The sequence below is a fragment of the Pseudorasbora parva genome, chromosome 11, assembly GCF_024679245.1.
Source record: "Pseudorasbora parva isolate DD20220531a chromosome 11, ASM2467924v1, whole genome shotgun sequence".
Lineage (NCBI taxonomy): Eukaryota > Metazoa > Chordata > Actinopteri > Cypriniformes > Gobionidae > Pseudorasbora > Pseudorasbora parva.
The window spans coordinates 43,653,642-43,671,619 of NC_090182.1; the positions used below are offsets into that span (position 1 = coordinate 43,653,642).

Here is a 17,978-nt window from a genome sequence, read left to right on the forward strand (position 1 = left end):
TGGAAACTATGCTTTATTTTTATTTTTCTGGACTCTTTGATGAATATAAAGTCCGAAAGGAGAGCATTTATTTAAAATAGAAAACTTTATATAACTTTTGATCAATTTAACGCATTCGTGCTAAATAAAAGTATTACTTTATTTGAAAATATTAAATTAAAAAATTCTTACTGACCCTAAATATTTGAACAAACAGAAGTGCACATATTAAACTGATGTGGTCTCAAACTCAAAATAAATGTTGTCAAAATGTCAAACCTTGTTTTTTAGTGCCAGAGACTCGCTGCAGAGAGAGATGAGGCTGAAAGGCAACTCAAGCACATTAAACGAGGTAAGATCAAAACCTGACTGTGGTGAAAAAATGTGAAGTCATCTTCTGCTTATACATTTGTTCTACTTTTAAGGCATGTTTGTCATTTAAAAGTGGGAAGAATGATATTGCAATGTGCAGTGTAGTTTCTGTTTATTGGTAAAGTATCAGATTCATTTTCTGATCTTCTTTGTAGACCGAAGGCCAACAATTAGCATCAGTGTGGTCCAGAAATCATTACTTATAAATGAATACAATTATAAATAGCTTTTTTCGTAGCACCCCACATTACCTTGCTGGCTGTTTTACTGCAATGAAGGTCCAAAAGTCTTGAGTTCATATGAAACGGAAGTTGCTATAGCCTTTTCGTACATATTGTGGCTTATGTCCAAGTGAAACAGCGTTTCAAACAAGAAAAAAATGTAGGTTGCGTCTATCAGTAATTGATTGGATGGTTGTGGTTTGCTATTGCACCGATGTCATGTGAGTGACAGAGAGATTGTCCTGCCGTCGCATCAGTAAACACGTCATCAGAGAAGCGATACATTTTTATTTTCCTTCAGTACGTCATCTGGGTTTGCGGTATATTCGCTGGTTTTCTCCGGCCAAATTTGAACCGGTCCAATCAGCGAACAGAGGGAGTGTCTGAGAACGATGACGTTGATGTTGTGTGCTAGTTTGAGTTGTAGTTCAGTAATGAGAGCGGAGAAAATGGCGAGCGAGCCGAATATTAAGAAATTAAAGCCGGAGCAAGAACAATCTTTGAAAGGTTTTGTTTGTGGCCATGATGTTGTGGCCCTCCTCCCCACGGGGTTTCTGAAAAAGTTCGATTTTTCCGTGCGCTCCGTTAATAGTGAAGGAATTGGCTTAGACAAACGGCATGACATACGCCACAACCAAACGTCAGCGATTGGTTACGGCAGATCCAGAGTGACTCTGGGCAGATCCAATAGTTTTTAACTTCAATGGAAGTTAACGCCTGTCAATGGAGAGTGGGCCAGACTCTCTGTACAAATGAAATGTATGAGAGTCTGGTAGGTCAAGGATAAGGGGAGGGCATTGAGATGAAAGATTACGAGAGCACATGAATTTTATAAAATTCATAATATATATGGTAAATGGACTGCATTTATATAGCGCTTTTAACAGACCCTATGGCCATCCAAAGCGCTTTAAATTTTTGCCTCACATTGGGGTTAGGTGTCTGGCTCAAGGACACTTCGACACTTGGTCAGGCGGGGATCAAACCACCAACCTTTCGGTTTGTATATATATATATATTAGGGCTGTCAATCTTAACTTGTTAATGCATACGATAAATTTAAAGTTCTTACCGCATTAAAATTAAAATGATTTAATGCAATTAATGCGAATAAATTACAGAAGTATGTGAACAAATATTTATGGCTGGTACATTTTCTTACTGGCCATCGGCAGGTGTGAAAGTTAGTTTTAGACTATATATATATGGTCTAAAAGTAACTTTATTTTTAAAGACAAGTTCATAGTCAGTAATAAAATAGGAACAATCAATCAAATTTAAAACAAAAGCTCAAAGTAATACACTACATACAAATGAAATAGTTATCTTCAGGCAGGTCTAATAGGTTTCAGGTAGACTACAGAAAATGAATAAAGTTGGCTAATGAAATAAATAACTGCATAGTCTTCAGAGCAGTGAGTGATTTTTTTTCTTTGTCCCTTTGTTGTTTGATTAACATTAAAAACACTGACAGTAGCATGATTAACATGACAGATCATGTGTTTTGTGTTTATGTTCACTTAAGACATAACTGACTGTTTAACGCAGAGATGGATTTTTTTACATATTTTTGAGTGAATTTGTCTATTTAAGCACAGGAACACATGAAAGAGAGTTCATTGTTGCATGCACATGTTTAAACTTCCCACACAGTAACAAATTCCCTTTCATATGTTCCAGCGCTTAAATATTTAAATTGGAAAAGCTGAAACTTTTGTGATGATGCAGCACTGGCCTGTCAACTGTACAGAGCTTCATTCACATTTGTTCATGGCCATTTTGTCACAACATTGCTTTGTTAGAATTTGGGTTGTGTACCCAAACTCGGAGCTAATATAGCACCGGTACCGATACAACCAGTGTGTCAGAACGCAGATTTCTGTTCCTCATTTCGGTGCCATCAAACGTGCTTTCGCGCTTTGGCTGGCGCTGAGCCAGAAACAGACACGCTCAGCGCTCGTCACATATCACAGCGATTCAGTGTTTTCACCACATCATGTTTTTTTAGGTTTTAGACATTTAAATGCACATAAGTAATAGGGCTGTGCGATCCTGAAGAAAAATGTGATATGCAATATCTTATATCTGATATTCGATATGTGATACGATATTGCTATTAGTGTGTAAAATCTATTTAAATGATATTTTTTAAAAAAAATGTATAAACTGAGGATGATACCATTTATGTGTTTCACATTCTTTCTGGGAAAAGAAAGCATCGCTACAACTTCTGAAAGTGACCAGCAGTGTTTGGCAAAAAAAGAATGTCACAAATGACAAATCTGACAATATAATTTTAAAATCAATGTAAACAAACTGAAAATGTAATGCCAATATTTAAAATACCAAAAACCCTTTGCTTGACTTGATAATATATAGTTATATCAGCCTAAAACTGAACATCAAGAACATCCAGATAAACAGAGACTCCTGAACTAGGGGTGGACGCTTATTTTGGTTATTTTAATGTATCTTTGTTATTAAAAATAAGAACTAAAAACAGTCGTCTTCACATTAATTAAATATACACTGTGTACAGACAGTGGCAGGTTTACTATATTAGCTGCCTGTCACTTTAAGAGCTAATCCATGGATCCTATTGACACACACTCTGCTTGTTTCCCCAACTGATATAGTTCATTTAAAGCATAACCGACTGTTTACAAGAATACTCATCAAGACGGCCATTTTGACATAACTGTGTGTGTATATTCACAATGTTGAAGTAGCCTTTATAATCATTCAATGTGTGACATTGCGATATGTACATTTGCGATATTTCGATATATTGCACAGCCCTAATAAGTAACGTTAGCAGCAAAAACACGCTGATGTCTATAGAAGTGGCAATAACAATCCTTTCTAACAGTTATAATTTGACTGTGTTTTATTCATATCAGTTCACCGGTCACGTACTTTCATGTATTTTGTGAGACGAGGATGAATTTACGTGAAATAATCCGACTGATCCGATTCTCTGAGGTGCTATGGCGACTCCCATCGCGCGTTATAGATCAACTAACATGATCATTATGACAAAACACATTCACTTAAATCATTTGAAAATGACATAGGTAACAAGTTTGTAAATATTTTTAATAAAAAATACTAAATAAACTGATACAGCTGAGCTCTGAGCTGTGATACAGGGCTTTTGCGGTTGCTGTATGTCATGTGATGTGAGAAGCCGGACGCGTTGCCATGGAAACAATAAGGCGATGTGTTCTAACTAAGCCAGAGAATATGGTCATATTAATGCAAAATAATGCCGAACTGAAGCTGGTTTGTTGCAGACCAATAGTTTGCTGTTATTAGTGCTGTAATATCACTAGTATTAGGGCTGTTATTTTGTGTTTAATTAGGCATATTGTAGTTGGGTCAGGTGGCTTTAGCTTTTACTGTGAATTTAAGTAAATTGTGTTTTGTATCTATTTATATATCGGGTATACTTTAAACTTCTAATAAATTGTTCATTTAAATGAATTTTTAAAAAAATCAATAAAAAGCCATTATTTAAAGGTGCACTATGCAACTTTTCATCCACTGGAGGGTGCCTATTCTAAACGGCTCGCGAGTATCGGGACTTTTATTATGACGGGACAGGACACAGTCGCCGGGCGCCCGCACTTCCGCTTTTTCCGGTCAGGTAAAACAGCTATTTTTATCATATCAGATACATTTAAGGGGCCAAGGGCTTCAGCCATCCGTCCAGTCTCTTCCCTGAACTGAAATGAAGTAGTGGACTGTACTTTCCACACGATTGACACAAGGTTCAAGTACGCCAGGTTGGCTGGTGGTTATGTTGCCCGCATACCGCCTCCAATGGCCGAGACTGGTATTACGACACCTGTCGGGCCGGGGCTAGTAATGCTACTGCTAATTAAGGTTGATATCTCTGCAGCACTATAACTTGACGGTTTTTTTATGACATCATCCCCCTTATTTCTTCTCATTCTTTTGATGCGTGTAGGTCATTTTTTGGATATTTTTACCTCAATTTTTACACAGGGCACCTTTAATGTCATCCACCGTTGTTTTGTGGCTCTTTTTTTTTAAGTATCGGTTCAGGGACCATTTAGGCACTGGTATGGTTTTAAAAGTACTGGTTTGGCACTGGAATTGAAAAAACCTAAACGATACCCAACCCTAGTTAGAATAAAAAAAAAACTGAGTTTCATATACTCACCAACGTCAATTTTTACTCGCATTTGGGGCTTAGCGAGTGTTCATTTAAGGCCCTCTATATATGCAATCCTGACCTCAATGAACTCCATACATCACCTTTTACAAAGAGGAAGAGGAGATGATCTCACTTGGCTCATCCCACTAGGCTGACGCTTGGTGTTGTCTTATCTCATTTCCTATCCCCTCACCCTCACCCATATCAGCATGACATTACCTGGGGGCTCTTCTGAATGGTCTATTATTCGTAGGTGTTAGCAGGTATTCCAGTCTCCATGGCTACTGGGAGCCAACCGTGGAGATGCATTAGTGTTTAGGTGACCTTACCTGCTTCCGTAAGGAAACCCAGCCTCAGTTACTAACTCATTTGTTAGCACTCTGACAACACTCTAGCGGCTGCCAGGAACAGAATCTGGAAATTGTTCTGAGGTGAGAAAATGTTCATTCTTCTCTGCAAGATTAAAATGAGGGTTTCACTTGACAGGGTTTCACTTGCTTTTACATAAAAAAGGCCTATTGTTGAACTTTTGTATTTATGTTTATATAATGAACTTTTGGAGCACTAGTGCCTTTTTATGTAGAAAATAGTAAAGAAAGCACCATTCTTTGGGGTTGCATAATAAATACTTTATTTGTAATACAGTATGAACAGACTTTTGTGCAATTGCTACAATTCATTGTTACCAAATTGTATGTATGTGCTATATATAGTGATTTTTTTCTTAATCATACTTTATTCAAAGATAAAGTGTGGGATATCATTATATAATTTTACGTGGAAGCCTATTTGGTAAAACATTGTGAATATTAGTTATTGTTCATAACTAAGTATCGAAATGAATCCAGTTTTATTTTAGACTAGTTTGGCTCCTGCTTTTAGGATATGCTTTCTGCTCTTTTTTTATTGGTGCCCTGCAATTATCATTGTCATTCCCTAGGGAAGCAACGTAGACCAGCTGAATTCAGCTCTCATCACTGTCTTGTTATATCACTAAATTATTAAAAATCACCAATTATGAATTATTTATCAGTAGAAAATGAATAGGTACCCGCCCTTTCAACATTTCATTGTAGGTTCATGCCAAACAACTCATGCACTCTCATATCATTTCTGAAATGCATGTCACCTTCAATACAATTTTTAGTGGAAAATATTCAATATGAATGTCTTGTTATATGTAATGTACACAAAATGCATGATATTATTATGGTAGATATTTGCACCACTCTCGTTCATTTTCTTCTTTGTTTTTAACAAAATGGCAGTGCATTTATTTTATAACCTCGCTGAATGGCACAAACATGACACAGCGAATGTCAGTAGTTTGCCCTACTTGCTGACATATAGGACAATAGTCTTGTGCAGGGTGCATGTGATTGGTCTGTGCTCTATTTAATGATTGGCTGCTGCAGGGGAACTGCCGTTGAGTATCTGGGAGGTACTAGATCTGTGTCTGGCAAAGCAGCTGTCTCCCACCTCCTCTTCAATAAGAATATCCCCGACACTTATCCAAATTAAAGCACAGGCTATCAGCCTCATTACTCAGCTTATTTACCTTACATATCTTACAGTTTGTGTGTGGAAAGTGTGAAATCTTTAGGCCTATATTTACACAAAAATGAACGCTGTTTGCCTTTTAATGCAGTCTACTCATCCACCCTGCGTTCGGAGTAGATTATAGGTTGCAAGCACAGGCACAATTAGTCCTGGAGTTGAACTCAAAATTGCTGGGTGATTAAACCTGGACTGTTACGATTTATTAAAAGAGCTTAATGACTGTGATCAAAATTGGAATGGAAGCGCTTTAGACTAATGCCAGCCTAACGTTTTCTTAAAGTGGCAGACAAATGCTTGTTTGAAGCAGCTGTTTCCTGTCTGCTAAGGATGCTGCTGCATTACTTTAAGCTTTCGTCTCTGTTCGACTGACTCCACAGAGCCATATTTTGCTCATGCAGCATTAAGCGTGGCGGACTTGCTGACCTAGAATATGCAGGCAGAAGAAAGCCCAGAAGCAGAGCTCTCTCGGTCAATCATTAGAAGCCAAATGAGTTGAGCAGATGAGTTTGGACTGATCTGCAAGGGCAAGAGGGAGCCACACCCCTTTTGTTGTCCTGCTTTATTTTCATGGGACGTACGTGCAAACTTGCACATCCTGACTGATTTTCAGATGCGGAATTAGTGAATGACCCAGATTAAGTGTTCGGGGTAATACATTTCAAGTAACAGATTACTTTTTAAAGTAACAAGTAAAGTAACGTTCACTTTTAAATTTATAACAAAATATCTGAGTTACTTTTTCAAATAAGTAAAGTTACTTTGTTTTCCCATGTATTGACCAGCAGCTCTTCTGTCCTCGTGAGGAGACCCTTACAAAACAAAAATATATTGCAGTATATTGGAAAATATCATGCAATACATAAGGCAATATATTCACATATATGGGATTTAATATTTATATTTTCCAATATTTTGCAATATATTGAAAGCGGCAATCATTTGTATATTTTGCAATATATTACATGAATATATAATATATTTTATAATACCATCAATATATTATTCCATATATTAACAATATATTAAAATATATTTCAAGTAATGTATTGGTAAATATATTTTCCTTTCGTAAGGGGAGAAATCAGGAGTATACAAACGTGATGCTTATTGTAGTTCTAGACTAAATGTGGGCATGTATTTACTCAGCTCACTTGCACAAAACTAATAAATGAATAATGAATGAATAAAAACTGTGACATGCAAACTCTGAATATTATGCAATGCTGCAATAATTAAATATATAAAATAACACAAAATATATTTTATGTATTTAATCTCACTTTATTAAAGGTGGGGTAAGTGATATCTGGTAACCGTTGTTGTTATTTTAGATCACCGAAACAAACACGCCCCTACCCCCAAAAGGGTCTCGGCCCTATTTTGATGGCTCCACCCCACACATACGTAACCCAGGCAACGACTATGACAGAATCTGTATGTTACTAATTCAGGTTGAATATTTGATGAAAAAGTGAGTATGCATCACAAAAACACAAACCGTTCCCATGAACAACTCTATTGTACACAAGCCAACAGTCCAGCTAACGACATATTACAATTATGACCAAATAAGGGTTATATAGATCATGACAATAGGAAACAAACATCTATTAGGAGTAAAGTGTCTTACTTGTTGGACACATTTTGTGAGCTGACGCTTGAAAGTGAGGAGATTTAGATGCTCAATACGGTGAGGAAATGAACGGGTCTTTATCATCGCGGAAGTGAACAACGATACGATCGCAAATGGACAAACAAGTGAACATGACACACGAGCATATTCAAGCAAAAGTCAGCATATATTAGTTCTCAGCTAATGTCCGTCATGTGTGTCGTGTGTTTTGAATAATGACGTGCACTGAGCGCTCTCTTCTCACCGTCATTAGTAGACATGCCCCTTACTGCTGATTGGCTACACATTTGTTATTGGACTCGGCCGTTTTGTAAAACGGTTTTGAAATAACAGTTACCCTACCTTTAACCAACGTCTTTGCTGCTGACCTTCAATGATACAATTCAACCGTACTGATAGTCAAATATGGTAAACATCATGTTTTGGTTTTATTGCCGAAGTAAGAGTGCTGAATTTCTCTTATGTCCTATTCTGTCCATAACTGCATCCTAGTCCATAACTGCAGGAGCTGAAATGTTCGTGGGGGCAACAGTCTAAGTAGAGACACCCAGACTTCCCTCTCTCTAGACACTTTCTCCAGCTCTGTTAGAGCTAGTTTCAGTGTCCAGAGATCGTGTCGCCGGGGCCCTCGCCCTCGACTGCCGCCCGATCCACTACGCACCGGCCCCTTACGATCCCTCCTGCCCCACATCGCTCATTTGGGCTGAGTATGGCCAGACCCCATGGGGGAGGCCTGGCCACTAGGAGCTCACATGCAAGCCCCAACCCCGAGCCTGGCTCCAGGGTAGGGCCCCGTCTGCGCCATGCTGGGCGACGTCTCCGTCCTTGGTTTTGTATTCATAATGGGCTTTTGAACTCCTCTTAGTCTGGCCCGTCACCCAGGACCTGTTTGCCTTGCGAGACCCTACCAGGGTCATATAGCCCTGTACAACATAGTTCCTAGGACCCTTCGGGTGCTCAAACCCCTCCACCACGGGCAGTTCAAGAAGGAATTAATTTAACTTTTGTGGAAAAATGTTTTGGGGAAAGTATCTTTGAAAAGTAACGCATAACAAAGTAATGTGTTATGTTACTTTTGCATTGATTCTTTTCACCTGGGCTGGGCTTGTTTATTTTTTTAAACACAAAAAAAGCTATATTTTTGGGGAAATGTAAAGACCCTTTCACACCAAAAAAGGAAGAGCAAATTCATTCAGTATTTTCTCAACATTGGGACAGTCAAAAAGACTGTCCCAATTGAGTCGGTCAGTCAAAAAATAGGAAGACAAGTAATGAAAAACTAACTCAGATATTTTGTTGTAAATTTGTAAAGTAATGCATTACTTTACCAGTTACACGTTACCTGTAATGTGTTACCCCGAACACTGTAAGTAACGCAATTAATTATTTTTTGAGGGAGTAATGCAATATTGTAATGCATTAATTTGTTTACTTCTAGATTGAGTTCATTTTGCTTTTACAAATGGCAGTTCTGGTGATTTATACATTATTTTGGTAGCAGTGGTGTGATTTTGGTTTAAAACATATAATTATATATTCATTTTTATGTCCTCATGTTAATTGTGACTTGTTGCATAACCTTGCATCTGGATTTGGTTACATGATATACAGTATGCTTCTATTCAATATCAAGCAATATGTGTTGGGTCAATGACCTAACAAATGGATGGAATGCATTTTGTATGATTTTTGATATGCATTTCTCTTATGGAATGCTGTAATGAATTCAATTTTTATTTTAGGTAAAAGCAAGAGCTCAGATAGTTGTTATAGCTGTGAACGCCACATGTCCCTGCCAGGTTATTTTCTCACTGCTTCCCAACCTGCATATTTAACAGGAATGAAGAGACAGGTGTCTTAATCCTGCTGAATTTGGATTACTCAATAGGATAATGCGAATTCATAAATTGTAAAATCAAATGTTGTAATGGCATATATGTATTAAATAAAATAGAATGAGATTTGATTGAGGTTATATCAGAATCAGTTTCATTGATCACCCTGAATAAGGGGTCAAAGTCAGCCCATGCATTCATAACATCCCACTTTCCAGTATGTTGCAACATAAAACAAAAACGAGGAGGAATATTTATTCAGAGAAAGGGCTCCAGGGCAGGCTGGTATTGTACTTTGCTGTGACTGCGTGTGGAGAGATGCATCGTTCCTGCATAATTCAACAGACTTTCATGGAGTAATGTATAATACTCCCACTCTTGTTCATTTCCTGTGAAACACACAGGTACAAACAATGCATTTACCCCCGTTTTTTGACCGTATGCAAATATATTTTGTTATATTGGATTAAAAAACATTTAAAAAAAAACATTTTTCAATTTTTAATGTGCCTTTTTAAAGAACTGCTGAAAGTTTAGGGTTTTTAGATTCCGCTTAAATGTGTTTTAGAAATAGCACAATGCACTGAACAAAAATGACTTGTTTAGGAGCCTCTTTGATGTGAGCTGCTCTGACATTTGCTATGACATCCAATCCTCTATTTGAGAGGCCAGTGTGGTGTATAGAGTTACCGTACCGGTGCTTTGTAACAACAGTCCGTCAATGGTACCCAAAGTGTTGGGAAATGGTCCCATTGTGAACATGTAACTGATATAACTGTCTATCTCATTAGTCTCTGGTTAAGTGTCACAGCTGATACAACCACATCTATATTAAAATGTACTTTATACAATTTATATTTTTAAAATACTTTTTTTATATGCTGTTAATGTGCTAAATAAATGTTTAGATATGCCTCATTTCTGGTTTAATGAGTAAAATAACCTCATTTAAAATATAAGTTATATTATACAAAGTAGCATTTGGTAATCATTTCTGTGAATCTGGATTTGACAGACCCCTCATGAACCTTAGAAGATAGTGTAACATTTACTGCAATGACTATCGCTGAAAACTACACACTTCCACTTTTATTGCCATGAGATCAGACAGGATAAGATGCTTATATCTAAAATGTGCATCCCTGTACTTCTATTAGACCACAGAAACACAGTTCCTGCATGATGAATTAGATTGTAAATATGACCTGCTTTGCTTTAATTTACTCATAAATGCATTTCCTTTCTTTGCACAGTTTCCCAAATGGTGATTGAGGAGGTGAATGTACTACAGACCCAGCTTGAGATTGAGAAGTCTTGCCGGGAAAATGCAGAGGCTCTGGCTACCAAGGTGTTTATCCAACAATACTATTCTTCTGTTTCGCCAGACAACACTAAAAGCCCTGAGATCCTCAGTTATTTTACGTTTTTCCCTTAGGGGCATAAAGAAAAAGAGAATTTCAAAATATCTTTATTTAGCTGCATACTGTTAGCAAACATCACAATGCCACCCAAGCTGCTGAGAGCTGCGTTTATATGAAAATGTAAATATAAGCTACGCGCTTTCCTCTCAATAACAAAATAAACACAACACAAATGAGAGTAGTGAGAAAAAAGCAGTTAAGAAAGCATCTGATTAATAGCTATGTGGATTTGTTTGCACAAGCTCTTCGATTCGGCACGCCATTCAAGTCACATCACTTTATATATATAGCACTTTATACAATAGACTGCTTTTAAGCATGCAACTTTACATTATTAAACATGAAAGTGTCTCTTTCAATAAAAACAACAACTTCACCTTCTAATACTAAGCAGCTCTACAGTGTGTTTTACTCATGTCTGATTTATGGACTGAACAGATATAATGAACTGGAGAAGATTTCAAATTTTAAGAAGGAGGAGTACCTTTTGTGTATCGCCACAGACCAATGGAAGTTTGAAGGTGTTTAACCAGCCAGAGCGAACTTTTCTGGAAAGTTTGTTTTGGCACGCTGTTTCAAAGTCCCGAAACAAACTCCAAACGAACTTTGTTTTGGCCTGATCAAAATGAAGTCACACCAGTTTTGCTTGAAGTATCTCTGGGCCTTAATCATTTTATCTATTTCTGTTTGTTGTCGTCTTCAGGCTCTTCAAATATTTTTCTAGAAAGCAATATAATATAATATGGCATTAAAATTAATTCTGGAGTCAACATGCTTATAACTGTTGAACAAAAAAGGAAACATTTGGAAGAATGGACTGGTCGTGCGTTCGAACTTGAGAATCGGATCAGTATGATTCACAAATGAAGAATTTAGAGCACTTTTGTCAAAATTGCAAATGTCAAAATGTTCAAACTTTTATGATAACATAATGGTCTTGAATAATATTGTTTTGATCACTTACAGTTGAACTGTGAGAATAGGAAGCTGAAGTATTTGAGCCTGTCATCACGGCCGTGTCTGGATGAGCTGCTGCCCAGTATTTCTGACTGCATTTCTCTAGAAGAGGAGGCTGAACAGCAAGATCCAAGCTCTGACCCCTATTCTCAGTATAAGCAGCAGGTCAAGGGTAAATACCACAACACCAGTGTATCAGCAGTGTATTATTAAAATGGGGTGAAGTTGTACAAATTGTAAATAAGGCTGTGTACAATTTCCCATTTGCCAATTTGCCAAGGAATCTTTCATCATAAACATCAAGGGGACGTCCATTCAAAATCCTATTTTTATCCACAGATCTCCAAGAAACCGTGAGTTCTTTGCTGGAGGAGAAGAAGCAGTTGGCCTGTCAGCTTCAAGAGCAGAAGCGGCAGATAGAGGAGTTGACAGCACTTGTGAGTAGCAAAGCAACTCTTTTACTTTTAACTCCAACTGAAAGACAGAGCTCAGTTGGTCTGCAAAGCGTCTTCCAGTATTTTAACCTGTTCATAAATAATAAATGATCTTGAAATGAAGCCTGTGGTACTGCTGATCCTAAAAGGATATCAGAGTAACAACGTCTTATTGAGGTTCCTCTCAAATATGTGCCGTATGCCGATTTACAGACTGAAAAGGAGCAGGCTGAGATGAAGGAGCATTATAAAACCATTGAGCAGCAAAGCAAGACCATTAAGAGGTTCAACAGGGGTGAGTGTGGACCTTATGCGAACAGATCCTCTTCATTTCCTCACTTGTATTCAAATGCATGAGCATGACATCATCTCAAATGGCCTGCAGTGCATCTGTGCATGTGCCTTCCAAGAAGATTAATGTTTCCCACCAGCCCACTCACTGCCGGCCGCACGTCAAAGTCCTTGATCAAATTATCTGTAAAAGATTCACCACAGGAAGTCCCTCTGTTCCAGCTGGGGGTGATGCACTTTGTTTTGACATCCTCCCAGCTCCCTCTTTGCTCAATTGTGTTATTACTCTGACGGGGATATTGGAAACAGCAGCGCTCAGGTCATATACTGCACTGACTTTTGCAGCAGGTTTATAATGTTTGTTTATTTTTTGGTTTATTTAAGTCCGAGTGAAGGAGCCACATTGTAAAATTGTTGATATATACACACGTGATTGATTATCAGTTGAATAATATATGAATGTGTCACTGCACATCTGGGAACCAAGAAATTACATATACAAAGAATATCATGACGGTAAAGAGACAATACAACCAAAACAAGTTTTTACAAGTATGTTAATATTATGAGCTGAAAATGCCTAAAATGCTTAAAAACCTCCAAAAAGTTTCTACAGTACAGACCAAGATCCATGGCAAACATGAGGGCTTAAATACACTGATGGACGGATGACTAGCAAGGCACACCTGTGAACAATCATGCTAATGAACCAATGACAGAACTGAACTAAGAACCCACATGACCTAATCAACCAATAACAGCAGGCTTGTTCGACTTGATTGCTGCAGACAGATTGATCGGCGGCTGACTTTAAGCAGTGCATGCCGGTTAAAAAATGTGTCCGACTTGAGGCAGCGCGACAGCACGTGACTGTGACAAAGTACCGCAAGAGCGATTCGAGAGCAGCCGGCTAGTGTAGCTACTCTAGAGTGACTGCACGAGCCCTGATGACAGCACAGCTGATCCACTATTGGCACTATTGGCTATTATAATACAGACGCTGCACTACATAAAGTATTGAATGAAAACGTCTCTGTATTGAAAAATATTGCATTTATTTAACTTCAGCTGTAATAAAGTATCCAAATACAGCACAAGCTTCACTACAGGAAGCAGAAAGTGTCCGACTTCACGTCTCCGTTTGCACTCTCGCGGATCAGATGCATCCAGCTGCAGGCGATGTCCAACACATCTAACATGACACTAGGGAAGCACATGACATGATCACATTGGGGCACAATTCGAATCACACGACAACAGGAAACATGACATTGAACATAACAAAATAAGAACATGAAACATGAACATTAGACAAAACCAAAACACTTGGGAACCAGTAAATTCCTTGCGATTCCCATCCAAACTATCAATCGAATAATATATGCCTGTAATAATGTCTATTATGATATAGGGTATTTTTGCATTACACCCCAAAAAACCTTACAGGGATTTTGCTAGGTCTATTGCTTTATTAGAATAAATAAAGTAGCATTCGAAATACAAATCTTTTTGTATTGGCCCTATTTTAATGATCTAAATGCATGGTCTGACGTGCATGGCCCAGGTGCACTTAGGGCATGTGCGAATCCATTTTGGGCTTAATGTGCAATAAACCAATCAGAGTCTTGATCATCTCCCATTCCCTTTGAAAGCCAGTTGCTCTTGCACCATAGATATCCATCCATTTCTAATGATATCCATCCATTCTGTCCATAGAATAGTCTATCCCTGTAATAAAGTGTCTTCTATGATATTTATTTGTGTTATACCCGAAAAAGCCTTAGAGACGTAGGATTTTTGCAGAGCCTATTGCTTTATCATCATTGTTTATCTCTTTAGTGTCTATGATGGCCACTCATGAGTACGAAAACATGAAGGAGCAGCTGGATTTGGAGCAGAACCTCAGGCAGAAAGCCGAGACCTATGCACATGAGGTATGGGACGAACCATCTGAATTCACATCATCAGTACACGGGTGGCAGGCCAACTTCAGTCCCTGCTCTGACAAACTGTGACCTGGTGACCTTAAAAGCCAACAAAATACAAGATAAATGTATTTATTGACTGGAGGGTTTGAATCGTCCATGGTTACCTGCATCACATGTTTTATTTCCTTTACTTGCTGGAGAAAACCATCTGAAATTGTTGTTTCCTCATGTTCATTTTGTCCTGCAGATGATGGTGAAGCAAAAAGAAGCGAACAGACAGAGCATGATTCTGCTGCAACAGGCAGATCCCAGCATTCAACTGCTCAAAGCTTTGGAAGATGTGGCCAATGTGACCAAAACATTAGAAGAAGAGAGAATACAGCACCAAGACAAGGTAGGAACCCTCTAAACACATTTTAATTAGATTTTTAGATGTACAAAATTGAGTGTATGTTTTGTGTTTTATTCGTTCATTTCAGAGGGTTCCCATATTTTCACTAACACAATAAGCCATACGAGTAATCATGGATTGCATGATAGGATTAGACAATGGAATTAAAACTAAAACCCATTTTCAGTTATTTAACAAGTCAGCTAGGGCTTTTCGTAGGCATAAATCCTTTTATAAATATTAATCCTCTAATGTTCGCTTTTTTAAAACTCTGTAAACAGTTTTGTCTGTGGTCTTATTCATTAGCCACAGACAATCCAGTTTAAGAAAGCACTAAATGGGATAAAATAATCTAACTTGAAGTTAAAAAGTGTTAAAAAGTAAATATAATCTTTAGAAAATCTCAAATGACAACTTTTTAAACTGTATTTTATGTTGTGATGCCTTAATTCTCTTGTTTTTAGTGTTTTATTTTTCCTTTATTTAGACATAATCGAATTGACTATTTCAATAGTATTTAAACATCAGCAGTACCCTCTGCATGCAGGGAAGTTGTCATTTCAAACAGCTGATTCAGGTGTCTGGTGTCTGTTTGACTGATGTTGTACAGTCCCAGTAGACTAGAGTATTCCAGATCATAGACCGCATTCATTCATTCTTCAATTCCCCCACAATGTCTCGTTGGTAATATGTTATTTTCATCTGGGTCTCCTGTGGCTCTTCTGTTCTACATTTGCATCCTCAGCAGTAACAACATGTAATAGTTTTTAAACCGCCTTAAATGACAAACATATGTGAGTGGTAGGCTGTCAACACAACCACAACTATATCAAACCAACAAAAATCTCAGAGCACCAGAAGAGACATCCGGAGGCTTGGCAGATGTCATCATTTTGGGATTCATTCAGCAGCTTTCTGTCATATAAGCTGGGGCCACGAGTAAAAAGTTTCCAGATCATCAGATACTTTTTAGACATTATAGTTACCGATTGGATGAGTGAGGAATCAGATGTAGCTTATATTCTGAAGTGCTATTGCAGTATCATTAATACTAGCAAATGTGATTCAGAGTTTTTGAATCAGTAGCACTGTTGTGTCATCAGTCAATAAACAGCCTGACCCATAATAACCTAACTTCAGACGTCATGTAATCAATAGGCCATGTTAGCAAAACCTTGTTTACAAGTCAGCCTGTAAATATGAACCAAAGTCAAGGGCATTTTAAATGTTGCACCAGTTTGAGTTGCACTTCAGTTTATTGTACCAATTCATTCTAAAAGAATGACAACATTTTTTATATGAACAAATATTTTAATATTTAATCATTTATGGGCATTTAAAAAAAAATGGAATATTGGATAATTAAAGTCCTCCTGGGAATTTCATATTTACGAGTTGGGAAATTCGTAAATAAGTTGGGAAGTTGTAATTATGACATCAGCTGCATTAAAATACCTTGGGTCGGCGCAACCCTACTAAAAATATGTTAACGGGTTGGCTCACCCCAAAATTAAAATTCTGTCATTAATTACTCACCCTAATGTGGTTCCAAACCTGTAAGACCTTCGTTCATCTTTGGAGCACAAATTAAGATATTTTTGTTGAAATCGGAGAGCTCTTTGACCCCTCCATAGACAGCAATTTAATAAACACTTCAAAGACCCAGAAAGGAAGTAATGACATTATTATGAATTTGCTTAAAATAGTCCATGTGATTTCAGTAGTTCAACCTTAGTCGTGGTTTCATTCAGTAACATTAGGCAGTTTTGATTTATATCAAAGACTTTATATATAGGAAGACGGTGCACTGATTACTTATGAATGGGAGAATTCCCGTTACGCCCAATATGGCGAATAAGCCCCGCCAGTCGTTCATTAGTAAAGTCATTCAGTGTCACTGCAGCTGCTGTTAGAAGCTCCGGTTACTGTCAGATTTCATTGGTGATTTCAAGTATTAAATGTAATCATTAGCTTGATGAAAGGTTTTGAAGAAGTCTTTATTGTCTATGAGTAACCAATTCAAACGTTTGAGAAAAAGACATTCCATTAACAATGTATAAACAGAAATTTTGTGCTAACATTTTGAGAACATTTTTAAGACCAGATAACTTTGAACAAACATTCTATTAACATTTCTGAAATAATGTTTGTTCATAACTTTGAGAGACCCTTGCCAGAGAGACGGTTAGACTTTTCTGCAATAAATTTTACATCTGCAAAAGGCTGCAATAAAGAATTTGCTTCAGGTGTTTTTTTGTTGTGTTTTTTTTTTTTATGTTTTTATTGAATTTATGAAGGTGCTGTACATGTAATTATTATATACCCTCTGTTAATTGTGCAATACTATGGTACAATTTAGTTTTATTTGGAAAAAAAAAAATTGCATTGATTTTAATACATTTTTACCAGTAATACAGATGTTATCGCTCCATCCGACGTGTTTTCTCTGACAGGCCCCTGAGACTTTGGGCTTATATAAAATCTGTGCATTCAACTCATAAATACGATCTTTTCAACATGACTTGAACGTACCATGTGTCCCATTTGTTTTTCAGGTAAAGGCTCTAGAGGCTGAACTGGAAGAATGTGCTTTGCGTAAGCAGCTAACTCAACTGCAAAGGCAACTAGAGATATTAGATGAAGAAAAGAAAGAGACGGAGGGACGACTGCAGGAGGAAGAAGAGAAAAACACTATCTTGGAAAAGAAAGGTAAAATTAAGGATGATTTTACATTTTGAAGGCTAGATACTAAAAAATTCTGTAACAGAGAATATAG

At 37.4% G+C, this 17,978-nt stretch overlaps 1 protein-coding gene across 1 annotated transcript in view; it reads left to right on the forward strand.

The window, feature by feature from the left end:
• The first annotated feature begins 274 nt into the window (after nucleotides 1–274).
• Nucleotides 275–17,978, forward strand: part of shtn3 (shootin 3) — a 29,954-nt gene continuing 12,250 nt past the window's right edge. Inside the window, exons 1-8 of the mRNA XM_067458047.1 lie at nucleotides 275–331; nucleotides 11,034–11,128; nucleotides 12,168–12,330; nucleotides 12,498–12,595; nucleotides 12,806–12,887; nucleotides 14,723–14,817; nucleotides 15,059–15,205; nucleotides 17,758–17,911. Of these exons, the coding sequence (XP_067314148.1) occupies nucleotides 11,042–11,128; nucleotides 12,168–12,330; nucleotides 12,498–12,595; nucleotides 12,806–12,887; nucleotides 14,723–14,817; nucleotides 15,059–15,205; nucleotides 17,758–17,911 (826 nt within the window). The 5' untranslated portion in view covers nucleotides 275–331; nucleotides 11,034–11,041. The remainder of the gene's footprint in view (nucleotides 332–11,033; nucleotides 11,129–12,167; nucleotides 12,331–12,497; nucleotides 12,596–12,805; nucleotides 12,888–14,722; nucleotides 14,818–15,058; nucleotides 15,206–17,757; nucleotides 17,912–17,978) is intronic.